The 14,737-nt window shown below is 35.7% G+C and overlaps 1 protein-coding gene across 1 annotated transcript in view; it reads left to right on the top strand.

The window, feature by feature from the left end:
• Nucleotides 1-14,737, top strand: part of METTL25 (methyltransferase like 25) — a 45,183-nt gene that overhangs the window by 17,924 nt on the left and 12,522 nt on the right. Inside the window, exons 6-9 of the mRNA XM_033058453.1 lie at nt 7,826-7,920; nt 10,339-10,368; nt 11,466-11,539; nt 13,682-13,775. Of these exons, the coding sequence (XP_032914344.1) occupies nt 7,826-7,920; nt 10,339-10,368; nt 11,466-11,539; nt 13,682-13,775 (293 nt within the window). The remainder of the gene's footprint in view (nt 1-7,825; nt 7,921-10,338; nt 10,369-11,465; nt 11,540-13,681; nt 13,776-14,737) is intronic.

Here is a 14,737-nt window from a genome sequence, read left to right as displayed (position 1 = left end):
GAAGCAAGTGGATTTTAATACTTCTTCCGGAATGGACTAAATCATAGCATTTAAGTAGCAAGTAACTTCTGGAGGTCATCTGAACTAGATCATGGCACAAGGCAGGGCCAATTTAGATTATTCAATTCAGGACCTTGTCCATTCATGTTTTGAATATCTCCAAGGGCAAGGATTCAGTAGCCCATTTCAATTTTAGCCCTCACCATAAAGTTCTTTTCCTCATACCTATTCAGAATTTGCAGCTATTGTGCATTATCTATTGTCCTTTTCATTTTGCACTGCCAATAATAGTCCAGCTTAATCTTTTTGGTTCTCTTTCCTTTAGGTAGTTGAAAACAGCAGTTAGATCCCTTCTTGATCTTCTCTGCAGTCCTTTAGTGCTCTTGTCACCGATAAATTCATTTCAGTCATTGTGATGGGCTGAAAAGCCCAAAGAAGCACTCCAGATACTCTCCCAAGTGCTAAAAAGGGAGAATAATCACATCCCTTAATCTGCAGGCTTCACTGTCAAGCTTCAGATTACTATCAATTTTCTACCTCTCTACCACCTGTCTGCGTCATATATTTCCATTTTGTCTATAAAGATGCTAAGGAAACCTTTCTGAAAGACTTCATAAAATCAAGATAAACTATGACTCTGCTGTCCCCTAGTCGCTGCATCACAGAAGGCATAGTTTATCAGTGCCTGATGAATTCCTACCAGCTGGGAGGTGTCAACCTTCTTCTTGTTCTTCATGGACCTGGGCATGATTTCCAGGAGAATGGGCTCCATAAACTTGTTGAGACTAACTGAGTGGAGGAGAAGATGAGTGTGGTTTTTGCCTGTTTCCTGTAATCAGGATGGACATGACCCATAATAGATGAGTATGGACTTCATTGGACAACAGTGAATTTTGTGATCCTGAAATGCATCCCATCTGGCCACATGCAGTTGTGTATTGCAGTTGGCTTGTGTGGGACTTCAGCCAATGTAACATCTGCTCTATATAGTCCTTTGCTTGCCCAGGCTCTGACACTGAACTCAGGAAAGCTACTGGCTACTCTAGGCATCAGAGATTGAGGAGACATGAAGATGCTTTATGTAGAGGGACTAGTTTGGATATTAGGAAGCAGGTTTAAAGCTACATCTCTGCAGTGATAGATAGATCTTCCTAAGAAGCAAAGAGAATTGGGCAGAATTTGCTTCAACACAGGAAATTACTTACTCATTTGAAATCAGGCCAGTAAGCAAGGGCTTACCTGCGAGGACACAGTGGGAAGTTCTGTTATAAAGCATTCCACAGTTATTTTATCTTGACTGAGCAGCCTCAAAGTTTTTCAAAATCTGTTTTCAAAATGTTGTTTGTCCTCTTTAAAAGCTTTTTGATTTTCTTGAGGTGTGGACCCTTAAAGTTGAGGTTGTGGCAAGTCCACCTCAAAGCTCTTGCCCCTAGGTAGCACATTTTCCATCTTTGCTGTTTCTTTAATGTAAACTCATAGGGTTGTTCTCATAAGCACAGTTGAAGGAGAGGAGTCAGCTCACAGAGGAGCTGCAATGGACTTACGGTTGCCATAATTTGGTATGGCTGGACAGTATGTTCTTTGGCACTTAAGATTCAATGCCAAGATCAACCTTATTTGAGGCCAGTGCAAAATTACTTTTTCACTTCATATTAACTGGAATTAACTGATATTCATAGGAACAAAATTTACCTATTATGATGCCTAACATAGTGTTTATAAGTCTGAGGTGTTGAGTTGACAAAATATCAGCAAAATGTTACTATGGTGTTTTTGTTGGGCTGCTCAATTACCTTGGTTATCACAAGTTTGGGGTTTGGTTTTTTTTTTCTGTTTCTGAGATGACTTCAGGGAATAATGCATTACATTTCTCACATACTCTAAAAATAGTACAAATATTGCAAGTTTGGCTGACTCAGTTTGCTGTTGGACCTGCTGTGAATACTTTGGGAGCATTTCTGATGAAAGTAGGTGTCAACAGTCACAATCTTGAATAATAATGCAATCAGTATACAGTGTCCGTCTATAAATAAGCTGAATTCATCTGGAAATTTTTGTAATGGGACCACATTTCCAATTACGCTGGGAATAATTTTGGACTGTTAAGATCATGAAAGCCTTTGCTTTGATTTATTAGTAGCTAAAACAACCAAGAGGTGCTGTGTAATGTCAAATTTCAACTCAATTTTAAAAAGTTAAAGCCAGTGTCTCTTAACACCTGTCTTTAAATTTCACTGCTGTTATAAGCAGTACAAAATTCTGAGTTTCAGTTAATAAGTAATATGACAGCTCTTGGAAAATTCAAAGTAGTTTTACTTTGACTCTCTCTTAAGAGAATTGTCTGTTTATGTAGAGATTCTTGTATGGATAAAATGTATGTAGCCATTAGTAGAATTGATTCCTTTGGGTGTTTTCTTCTCTTTTACTGTATTGGGTAGTCAATTACATCAGAGTAGAAAGGATTTTATTGTTTATTAGAGACATTTTACATAAACGTATTTACACTGTGAGCCATTAGGTCAGTTTTTCTGGGAAAAAAATCAGTTTGCTAATGTTTTTTATGTTAAAACAAACTGTGCCTCTGTTCAGGAGATACTCTTAGGATTTTTGGGAGCTGTTTTATTGTACATTCAGCTAACACTTTTTTGGGGCAATGTACCAGCTGGTCTATGATTATCCCTTAACAGAGAGGAACTGAAAATTTAACCTATTTTTAAAAAAAATTTTACTTTCCTTGGAAAGGAATTTGGATTTTTGTGTTCTGATTCTCTTCTTTCCATCCTCCTTACCACCAAACACATCAGTATCAGTCTAAAAACCAGTGAAATTCTTTAGTATTATATCCTCTCTTTTGAGGAAAAAACACATGAATGTTGCTTTTGCTCTGGATCTACTGTTAAGACCCACCACAGAGACAGAGTAACTGAGGTTCTTTTTAATATATCCCTTGGGGTGGACTAGAGTGAAATGAATGACAGGTGTGTGTACATATATATAAATATGTGTGTGTGTGTGTCTGTGTGTCTGTGTCTGTGTGTCTGTGTGTCTGTGTATGTAGGTATATACATTTTGGAACAATTTCATTGCAATTGAAATGTATAATGTAATGAAATGTAGAATTGAAATGAAAATGTAACCATTTTGGTTATTATCTATAGTAATATGACATCATGAAAGCATGAAAATATCACTGAAGAAAATATATAAGGAAGAGAAAGAAATTATAAGATTAGCTAGCAGAGAGGAAAGATATCACCACGCATTATTTTTGCACTTTGGGAGCACTGCACTTCAGATGTCCATTGGTTGAAGAGATGGGCACAGTCTTGATCTGTCAGGACTGGGGGAAGCCACAAAACAAACACTTCAGGGGTTAATATGTGCCTAGGTTCAGGTGGGAATGCCCAGGTACCTCCCCTGTGGGGGGAAGTTTCCACACTTCGGATCATGTGCAGTCTTCAACACATATGATCACAGCATGAAGCCTGACAGAGTTCGAGAGGTGTTTGGGCAATGCTCTCGGGCACGTGGTATGATCCTTGGGGATGGTGCTGTGCGGGGCTAAAAGGTGATCTTGATCATCTTTTGCGTCCCTTCCTACTCAACTTATTCTTTCATTCTGTAATTTGAAATAAGAGACAGGTGTACATGTATAGATACTTTCAGTGCTGGTTATCTGATAGAAGCTCTTTTTGAGGTTGGCTTAAGTACTACAAAGCATAAAGTCCAGACTGTATAAGGATTTCCAAAGTCAGGCCACTGCTGGGTAGAGGAATTCTAAAGCCTTCCAGGAAGCTGTGGAAAGTGGCTTCTCAATAAGGCACTCTGGAAGAAGTCAGCAAAGCTTTTGCTGACTAAACTTTGGCTATTAAAAGCTATTGAACAGTATTCAGGGAACCAAAAGGGTTGCAAAGGATAGTCAAAATTCACATACAGAATTTTATCAGACTTGTGAAATCTGGGAAAGCCTTGACTAAGGTGGATTCAGAGGACAAATACTCTGAAACTGAATTTTCCAAAGGATTACTTACAAAAACGTAATGGCTTTGTATCACTCAATTCCACTCAAATATGAAAAATTATTCACTGTTTCAGGGTATTAGAGTACAGATTATGTGTTGCCTAGGTATATTTTCAAAGATGTGCCAATGTCTTAAAATAGCTGCCACTGGTACCATGGCAACACAGGAAAACACTTCCAAGCAACAGATCAAAAAGCTTAATTTCCTTCCCAAGACATCTTTAGATATTGCTGCATAGGGAACCTTTCCATGTATTTGTGACACAGATAACTAGTCACTAAACCCCAGATGTTTTCTATAAAAAATGATTCTGAAAAAAATATGAAACTTGAAAAAATACTAACAAGGTAAGGTTTACCGATGTTAAATGAAAGTATTACCTGTTGAATTTATTGTGGTATTTTTCATTCATAAATGTAGCAAGAATATATTAAAACCTGGAACCATCTTATATTTGTATTTTTCCCAGTGTGTACAAAGTATGAGGTAAGAATTGAGAATGCCAAAGTTTTAATGCACATAATTAAAACATACTCTAGGTTCGGGTTTTGGAAATTATTTTGGTGATAGTTGATTCTGTTTCCTGGAATTAGAGAACATTTTTCTTCCCCACTGCTCCCTGCTTCCCCCAGCAATATTCTGCTGAATCAGGGGACTGTTTTTGAAAAATGAAAATTCAAGGAACAGTGAATTGCATGGCCATGGCAGGTTTAGTCTTTTCCATGATGGAAAAAGGCAATTTAGTAGCTACTGGTTTTGTTTGGAATAACAGAAGTAGACTGAAAATCTACAATGTTGTGGAAGATAGAGGCTATGGAGAACCTGAAAAAGGTTATTTGTGTTTTAGTACTATGATGAAGTTAACAATATATACAAAGAGACAAAGTAGGGTGAAAAAAATGAGAAGGGTAATAGAAATTAATTTCCACTGAAAAATCTCAGAAGAAAAAATGCCATTTCAATCCATTGAATTACATAATCAGCCAAAAGCAGCCATTAGGTTTAGGGTTTGGATTCAGAGATTCTACAAAGCCTACAGCTCCAGGGCTGGAAAAGGCACACCAAGGACAACACGGTGCTGCACCGATATTGCTACCTCCACACCTTTCTGATGTGGCTCATCCCATGGAACTTAAGTCAGGCTTATTTTTCCCAGTAATGTTAAAGCTTGTTGGTCCTGTTGTTTTATGAAGACTGTATTTTAATGTAAAACTTTGTGAAATAAAATTTGAATATTAGCACACTAAAAATTATAGTATTATTCTTAGAGATGAAAATCTATGGACAGCCTAATATTAAAGGTATTGAAGAAGCTTGTCCCATTCTCTTGAACTTCCTTGTCCTCATTTGTGCACGTACAGAGTTAGCAACTGTGAAAAGGGTTTTACCTTTATCTTACTTTTATTGCCTTATATATTTTTTTATAAATACCGTATCAGTAAAAAAACATGTTTTGTTGCAGTACTTGCAGCATTTTTTTAAATGTGTGATTCAGTCTTTTTTAGAAGTCAGGTTAGAGGTAAAGTCCTTGCTATTTAACTGACATCTCTTGATATTAAACACCAGTATAGCTTGAGTTCAGCTTATTGATCGATTACCTAAATTTCACCATTTTGTTAACTGTTCATGGAAGGAATTCTGATTGGCTACTCTGTACTGAATTATAACAGGATTGCTTCATATGCTGTTGAACACTTGAGCTGTTTACTGTGAAATGTTCCATGATATACTTAAAATGTTCTTAAAATTTTCTAGAATATTTTTTGAGATTTATAGAGTTTAAAACAGCTGTTGTGTTATTAGACAGAAGCACAATAAGGTATTTAGTGAGCTATATAATATTAAGTATATCTGAAACAGTTGCAGGCATGAAAAGAATTCCTAGTTTTTTTAAATGTAGCTTGTAAATATATGAACTTCTTAGCAATATATTAATCCTAAATTTTTTTAAAGTGTGCTTGAGAGCAGACTGAATGTGAAAGAATAAATAGAACTTAAAGCAGTATTGTAGATGTGTGGTCAACTTTTGATATATACAAAAAAAATCCTTTCTAACTTGAAGCATTAGTTTCCATCTCTTTTGCTCCTACATGGCAGTTTCAATAATTTAAATGAGGATGGTGCTTTGACTGATAATCTTTTTCAAAGATTATCAGAATTATGCATGAGTACAGTGCACTGATGTTGAGATTGTAGCTGACAGGGTAGTAACTTTAACTTGAATGAATGATTAGTTTGCCTGGAGGACAGGTTATAAATCGGAAGGGATTTGCTTGTAAAGATCAAGGATTTAATCTTTCTAACTCAGTTTGCAATTTTTATTTTGAAATATTTTAACATACATATTAGAAAGACAGTAGTGAGAATCATACAATAGAAAACATGTCAGTCATTGTTTTCTTTGCAATATAAATATATTTAATAAGTTCTTACTGCCATCCCTGCAGTAGAAATGTCCATGTATTCCATATACTCCATAATTAGACTTGAAGTTAATTAATATTTTAGAACTTGTCATGAGGCACTTAGAAATTCTTAGTACATTCGTAGTGCTGAATCCAATTGCAATCTGTTTAGTCAAATTTCATTTTTATTTCTAAAGAATTTTCTTCCTCCTTCTGCTAATAATCCATAATTAAAATCCTATTCTTAAATCTCAACAGTTCTCAAACCATTATTCAGTCCCTAAGAGCCTTTGGCGTTCCTCAGGGCTAAAAAGAGGGCAAAGTTGAGGTTGTCTGCAAAGGATTCTTGCCTGCTTGCTGTTATTCTCTAGTGGTCAGCTGAGACTGGGCACTTCTTCCAGAAAGCCAAAGGCTGTTACAAGTTGTGGGAAGGGTTCTTTATAATTTTTGCTTTTTCTTTGCTTAACTTCTATGGAATGTATTCTACTTGCATGTGTGTAACTCTGACTGTTGGTAAATTTTCTGCTGTCCCCTCTTTTTAAGCCCATCACATGATTTATTCTGAAATATGCCCCCGTCATCTTCCTGTGCTAAAAAGCCAGGATCTCAGCCAATTTGTGGGAATTTTTTAACGAAAGCAGTAATTCTTATTCATGATTCTAAAAAATCAGCTGACAATGTGTTAATGAAAACTCTAAACATTTAGAGTTTGTGTACATTTAGAACTGAATATTAAGAACATCTACAAAGTAATCTCTGTACTTCAGTTTTCCCACATTTGCATTGGGGTTAAACATGAATAATTGTCTTGTTATTCAAGATACAAATGATACTGAAACTGAGCACAGATTGTGATGCAAATGCTTCTTGGTGTTTTGAAGAAACAAGCAAGAGCCTTTGCAGCTGCTCTTTTCTGGAAAACAAACATTCTGCCTCACAGCAGAATGGTCTTTCAGAACTGGAATAAACAAATACACATTGTTCTGTGGAATGTTTGGAAGATGTTTGGGATAGGATAAGAAGATGATGAGAAGTGGTACTGAAGCCCTGCTGCATGGAATGACTGCTTGGCCTACATCTTGTGATTCGTGGCATGGTGTAGGTATTTGAGTATGTGCAAACTTTTCTCTTGTCCCTTTGGCTGTTTTTTCAGTGGATTTATGTAAAGGACACTCACTTAAAATTACTTTGGAAAATGTGAAATTATCAGAAATTCAGCATAAACCAAAAACATCTGTTACAGAGCAAACATGTTTTTTGTCACACCACCACAAGTGTTGATACTGGATGAGAATGGTTAGGTGTTTCTGCTACATTACCTACTGTTCATCTTTCTCAATGCATTGTGTATTGTGTAAGAGGAGTAGCTGTGCCTTTTTTGTTTCCTCCATATTGCAGAATGCCATGACCAAGTCTGGGGGTTTCCCATGTGTCAGTACTTGAAGGACAAAGGCTGGTGCTGTGGTCGCAATGCTAGGATGTCAGCATGCTTGGTATGATTCCCCTTCCTTTCTTTTTTCTACAGAGAACTTTGTCCAGATGTTACAGGATTCATTTTTTTTGGCTTCTGATCCTGAAACCATGACTTTAATCCAAGAGTCTACAGAATAACATCATTAATGTTGTAAGCATGATGAATTATATCTTAAAAAAATAGTATTGACCTTCCAGCTTTATATATTTTATACTTGCTGAAGGCATGAAAAAATGAGTATTGACAGAAATGTATTTTAAGAGTGGACAGAAAGGCCAAAATTTTGCTGAAACCTAAACAAGGTAACCCCTCAGGATAATAGTTCTTGGCCAAGGACTTAGGGAGAAACAAGGTAATTGTAGAAGGATTGCAATCAGTAACTCCCCCAATGCCTTCATGATTCATAGTATCAAATGTTCTAGCTGTTTAAAACCTGAACAACCCTGCCTATTCCAAAATTAAGAGGAGCTCTAAAATCCTTGTTGCTTAAGAGTCTGGAAACGTCTTTTTAACATTGCACCAAGAGATGAAGTACTTTTAAAGGCTTAGCCTCATCAAGATGGGATGATGAGCTGTTGTCTAATTTGACAAAACAGATAGGTACTGAAATTTTTTACCACTGTTTCAGTTAGAAGACCACTATTCCTTCCCTCTATTAATTTTTAATTTATGGTATCCAGATAAATCACATCAGGTTCTGGCTAGGCTCTGCTGCTAGCTCTGTACCTCCATTACAGACAAGAGTACAGACTAAAGACTCAGTGTGGACTAATGTATTGAGGTTATGTAAACTTGAACTAGCATGATAATTAAATGCTATCAGGAGAAAATATAGGAGGACAGTTGTTTAGGATCCATAAGGCTTAAATGTGTTACCCTTGGCAAAGTAGAAGAAAAGAATTGTTCATTTCAGAATGTAGCTGTAAAACTTAGCAGAAGTGCTTTCTAAAGGGATTTGCCTTTTCTCTTTTTCATGTCAGTGTCATACAATACCAGTCCTTCCTCAGCTGACATATTAGCTGTTTCCTCTTCCATTTCTTTTGGAAAGAAAAAGGTTGGACTGTTTTTCAGCAGTGTAGGAAGATAAATTTTATAAGCAAATGACCCCCAAGAGAGTACTGATCATGCTGTATATATCTATTTTAAATTTCTCAGAAATCACAGAAATTTGGCAATTAAAAAGTTTTTGTTTGAATATTCACAAAAGGCAAAGAGTTTTTCTGTGTAACTGGATACATCTCCTGTTATGTTTGTAATTCTCTACATGCATTTTTCATGACTAGGATTTTCCTTGCCATGTAGGATGTACAAGGGAGCCAGCACAGAGTCACTAAGCACCCATTCTTGGACTAATGGCTGGTTAGCAGAAAGTCTGCTGAGCAATGACACTCAGAGTTCAAATTGACTGAATTGCCAAGAGCCAGAGGTGTTGGGCAAGAGTTCCAGGTTCAGAGCCTTACAATAAGTCTTGGAACCCATATCCATCTCAGCAGCGGCAGATAGATGCTGCTGTGAGAGCTTACGCAGCAAAAGGCAAACCTGAGAGTTGACCAAAGCCATGAATGGAGGAGCTGCAACTGTGTAGACTGTGTTTGCAGAACAGGGTGAGATACAAGATTAGTTCTATAACAAGGGGAAGGAGGAATGGGTGATTGCGTAACATGCAGTCTAAAGGTGATAATAATCTGTAAGTGGTGAGGCAGTTTTGGTTTGCTACCTAACAATGTAGTATCAGATAATCAGATTCTGAGGTTTTGTCTTAATTTCTACTATGATCTCTAAAACTCTGATGAAATTATTGTAGGCATCTTTTTAGCTGTGAAAGAATGTTACATGCTTCTAATTGTTTCTCATTCATTGTCAGTATGCGTCAGTATGCATAAAAATCAAGTAGTCTCACATCTACATCAGCATTTATAGTATGAAGACTCTAGTGAAAAATAATGCACAGTATTTTAAACTGCAGTCTTTGAAGCTACTTTATTTGCCTGTATATCAGCAGTTCAATTTCTCTGTATATAGTGATTAAAACTGATATTGCCCTTTGCACTAGTATTTACTTTTTAATAGTTAAATATGCAAAGAGAATTATTTGTATTTCAGTAGAAATAGATGCCAGAAAAATGCATTTGTTTTTAGCACTTTCACAGAAAGAAATCTGAAATTCTTGTACAATAAAAAGAAAAACAATGAAATTTTCTATTCACCTATTTCCACACAGTTGGATGCCATTGCTTCTCCTATAAATAAACCAAAATAACAGGAGTAGCTGCTTGTGAGTGCCTAAAGGTATTAACACGTTAAAGTGTGCAAGCTCATGTTATGTCACACCATTAATCTTTTAAATGTCATCTCCTCTGACTTTTATACAATGTGTTTATAAAATGTTATGATAAAGAATAAACATATCAGCAATTTAATTCCTTGACTCTTAAAGGCTTTGGAGCGAGTTGCAGTTGGCCAAATGGTAAGTAATATTGTTTATTTTAGCCATTCTAAGATAAAATGTGATTTTCCCCCTTGAATGTTCTTAATCCATGGCCTTTTATTGAACTTCTGCATATCTGGAATCTGAAATACTGGCGTACACTATGTCAAATCCTGATAGATAGCATATGTCGTCATGAAATCACATTTTTATTGCTGTGGTTGTACTTAGTGAATCTGTTTTCTTTTGAAAATTAAGAGCCTGAGAAAAAAAAAGCACAGCTTAAAATTAAAGGCATTAAACTACCCTTCCTAACTTCCTTTGTTATCTTTCAGCTAATACATAAATTCAGTGCAAATGTCCTTCTGATGTCCCTGGTTTGGATCACTCTATCCCAATGTTTTATCAACTAATGTAGAAATAGACATTGTTATGACAAAAGCTTGAACCTGTTAGAAACATCGTCATTCTCATTTTTAATCCCTGTATATTTTTTTCCCTGTGAATATTTCGAATTATTGTTGGGCAAGTTATCCTTAAGGGATGGTGGGCACCAACTGTGGAACTATTTAAAAGGCCAGGCTGAGAGACTTCTTTCCATATTCAGTAAGCCCACTGATCCCAGCAGTCTTTTCTGAATTTTTAGTTTTTTTATTCGGTAATCATTAACTGGTTTTATGTAAACAGATTTTCCATAGCCAAATGTATGAAATTTTTAGGGTTTTTTTTTAGCATAGTGCTTTCTGTGTGGTTCAGACTGCATCTGACCACAGATGATTCAGATAGGTAATTACTCCTTTTGTCTTCAAAACAACTTAGATAATTGTTATTTATTTTGCATATTAGAATTCATATAGTGAACAGTGTGTTTTCTTCTGTTGTCTTTCTTTTCATCAAGAGAGTTTGGGTTTGGGTTTTTTTCCCCCTTGCATTTATGGTTATTTTAGAATCTGACTTGAAAACATAATTTTAACTGGATGCAAGAACATTAGTAAATTGTTGCCTTAAATCTGGTACAACTGATCATAAGCTATACAACTCAGTAAATGGTTAAGGAAGCCAATACTGGTTTTGTTACTCTGATCTTAATTTCAATGCCAATTTTAAATCCTTGCTGTTGTAAATTTTTTTTGCAGCTGCCTACAGAATCATTGTTTTATCGAGCTGTTCTTCAAGTTATTATAGAAGAAATTTATGGTGTCACCAAAAGGTAGGAAGCTCTGAATTCACGGAATACCAACCAAAGATTGATCTGATTCTCTTCTACCTCTGTGTTGTAGAGAAAGTATGTTTTGGAAAGCAGAAGGATGTAGGAACCAGTCTCATCAGATTGTATATACACATCAGTATTAAAATGCAAGATACATTTGCTTATCCTAAATCCACATTACAAATGTATTGCCCTAATTTTACCTGTAGCTGAAATAGGCTGTCTTTGGTACTGGGTACATGGTTAAAGCACATTTTCACCTGAGAACACTCAGCAAATGCACTGAAAACTCAATGCAGTCCTGAGCTGCCCTGTCATGCAGAGGTCCTGGCGGCTTTGATGCTGCAGAAGGAAAAAGGCATTTCTGTTTGTCCTGAGAAAAACTGCTGGCAGCTCGATGGCCATCATGGCTCTAAAGAGCTACTCACTGCCTGAGCCTACACTGGCAAATGCTGCTTCCTGGTAGGAGTGGGATTTGGAAAGCTGCTGCTGAGGCCCTGACATCTACATTTCACTCTTTTATGGCTACAGTTGGATTAGATTTTATCTTATTCTGTGGGATGTATGCCTGTTAGCACTTGAAGCACATCCAGAAGCACACCTTCCAGTTTAATTTAGTTTGAAAATAACCTGTTTTCTGAGCTCTGATACTAGTTCACAGTGTGAGCCAAGGCATGAGAGGTGGAGAAAACTATAAAATTAACTTCAGAAGTATACTCCTGATATAAAATACTTGGTAATGCAAATACCCTTAAAACTTTTGCTAGTTGTAGAGTCAGATGACTTACCTTTCAGAAAGTCAAATTCCTGAAAGAAGAAATGCTTCTTTATTTTAAAAGTGCATAAAATATCACACAAAAAGTCTGCTAAATGTCTGCTAAATTGTAAAGAAAAACTGTGAGGTAGATTTTCCATGTTTTGAAGGAACTATAATTTGGAGGAATAAATTAAGATTATATGTCTATAATGAACACAATGGCTACCTTGGAAAGACCTCTCCCACCTCCTTTTTTTTTCCTGATCGTGATGTTAAATGCCCATCTTCCTAGGAATGATGTAACAAACATAGTCATTAACTGATTTTTAGATTGCATCAGCCTAAATGTTTAAGTGCATCTGAATATTAAATATGACAACAGAAATTATTCTTAGTGAGTGAGGGTCCTTGACAGCTAAAAACCATTAGAACTGCCACTGAGTGAAATCTTGAAATCTTTCTGTTGACCTCAGATGTTAGTTCTGGGGTTTAGATAAGGAGATAGGTTTTACTAAGAATAAAGAGGGAGAAAAGTTTTAAACTAAGATACTCCTATCTAAGGTACTTCAGTTTTTCACTTGGAGGGTGCAGGGAGAGTCTACTTCTTGTTAAGTAATTCAGTAGCTGGAAATTGTGTACCTGACCATATATCTCCTACACTGCACATCTAGAAGAGAAATAATGTTAGACTTAGTCAAGAAAGTGAATTCAGACTAAAAAAAAAACGTTGTGTTTTATTTCTCCAAGATATTTTAAGCACGGAGAAGAGAACAAATATGAGTGGTCTGCTAGGATTCATTCTTCCTGTATGTTTTTTTAAGTTTATGCACATTATTTCAACATATTTTTTTGAAACAACACGTTTTCATCTGGCTTGAAATGCAAGCTATTGAGTTGTGAATAGGACAGAATTCTGGCTTCATTTAAATAAAAATTGAAAGGATAAGAACACCAGGTAACTAGCAAAAGTGGCATTTGCTCAGTCCAGTGGTTGGTGTGAAATAAATTACAGCAGCATTATGATAGGTTATGGAAGTAATGCGGAAGTATAGAAGGAAGTGTTTGTCAGTGAAAATAATAATTTTTATCATTCATATAAGGAAATAAAAAATGTTAGTGAATAAATTAGAAAGAAACTTCAACTATCTCTCAAAATTTTAGGTAAAATAATAACTCTACTATAACCATAATACAATTATACAGTTGCTATGTCTAGAAGTTACTTCAAGTATTAGCTAGATTGTTTTAAGTGGCAGGGGGCAAAAGGAAAATTGTTACTAACTTGGCAGTACTAGCCATCTAACTGATTTATTTCTACTGTTAAAAATATCTGAATTTCTGTTGTTGGATGTATAAAAGCCTACACCTCAGTACTGTGTTTGCAGTGATCGACATGTCGGAAAAACCTTCTCCAAATCATCATCCTTCTTAGATTATGTTAGACGGTCTCTGAAAAAACTGGAACTGGATGATTCAAAGGTGAGTCACTAATTAGTGACTGTATGAAATTGTTATATCCATATAAGTTCTTAAGTCAGCACTACAATGCAATGTTTGAGCCATTGACTTGATTTATGTCTTATATTGCTGTATGAGTATTACATTTGAAGACTTATTACCTTTCGATTAGTAAATGTTAAGAAATACATGGAGATTTTAAATCACTTTTTTAGACAGAGAAAAATAAGTAAATATAAAGTCGAGATTTAAAATCTTTTGGAGATTTTATTTATGTTCTTGGGTGTCATGTCTTAGTCCTACAACTGCTGAATTGGTCAACAGATGGCAACATAGCATTAGGCATGTAATATGTGTGAAGATCACAACGATGTTGTGAGAATGAGTTGTGCCAAGGAGACACTAGAGAGTACTAGACACATTGTTAACAAATTAAGTACAATCAAAGGAAAAGTGGGAGTGGCAAGCATGTAAAATATTTAAGGTAAAGGTTGTTGCAGCCTTCGGTAAAGTAATGTTTAAAACCTGTAGTTAAAATGTAAAATCACTTAAAATTTGCCAGGCACATCAAAGCATGAGCTAGGAGAAACAGGCAAAAAAAAATAAGCAAGTAAATTCAAATGACATCAGAATCATCCTGACAGCATTAGGAAAAGGAATTATGCTTAAAGTGTGCTGTATTTTAAAAGGATTGTTTTAATTCTGTAGTTAGCAAATCACATCTAGCAAATGTAGTTACCTGTTTGCTTTTGTGTTTGAAGAGGCACTAACAAAAGATGTGTTCACCTCACCTAGAAATAAAATTATCTCTTTCTTTATGTCACCCAGAAGCAATAATAGATTGTATAATAATCAGTTCACAAGATCATTGATTAAACTCTGCTAGTGTAGATTTTTTCACTGTTTTCTTCAAAACCAATAAGAGTAGAAAGTTTGTGTCAAGAGGTCTGATTTTAGATATGTTGCCTTTTGCTAAGAAGGGT

The sequence above is a fragment of the Catharus ustulatus genome, chromosome 4 (genome assembly GCF_009819885.2).
Source record: "Catharus ustulatus isolate bCatUst1 chromosome 4, bCatUst1.pri.v2, whole genome shotgun sequence".
Lineage (NCBI taxonomy): Eukaryota > Metazoa > Chordata > Aves > Passeriformes > Turdidae > Catharus > Catharus ustulatus.
The sequence above is the reverse complement of the archived record's forward strand: the minus strand, read 5'-3'. Positions and strand labels throughout refer to the sequence as shown.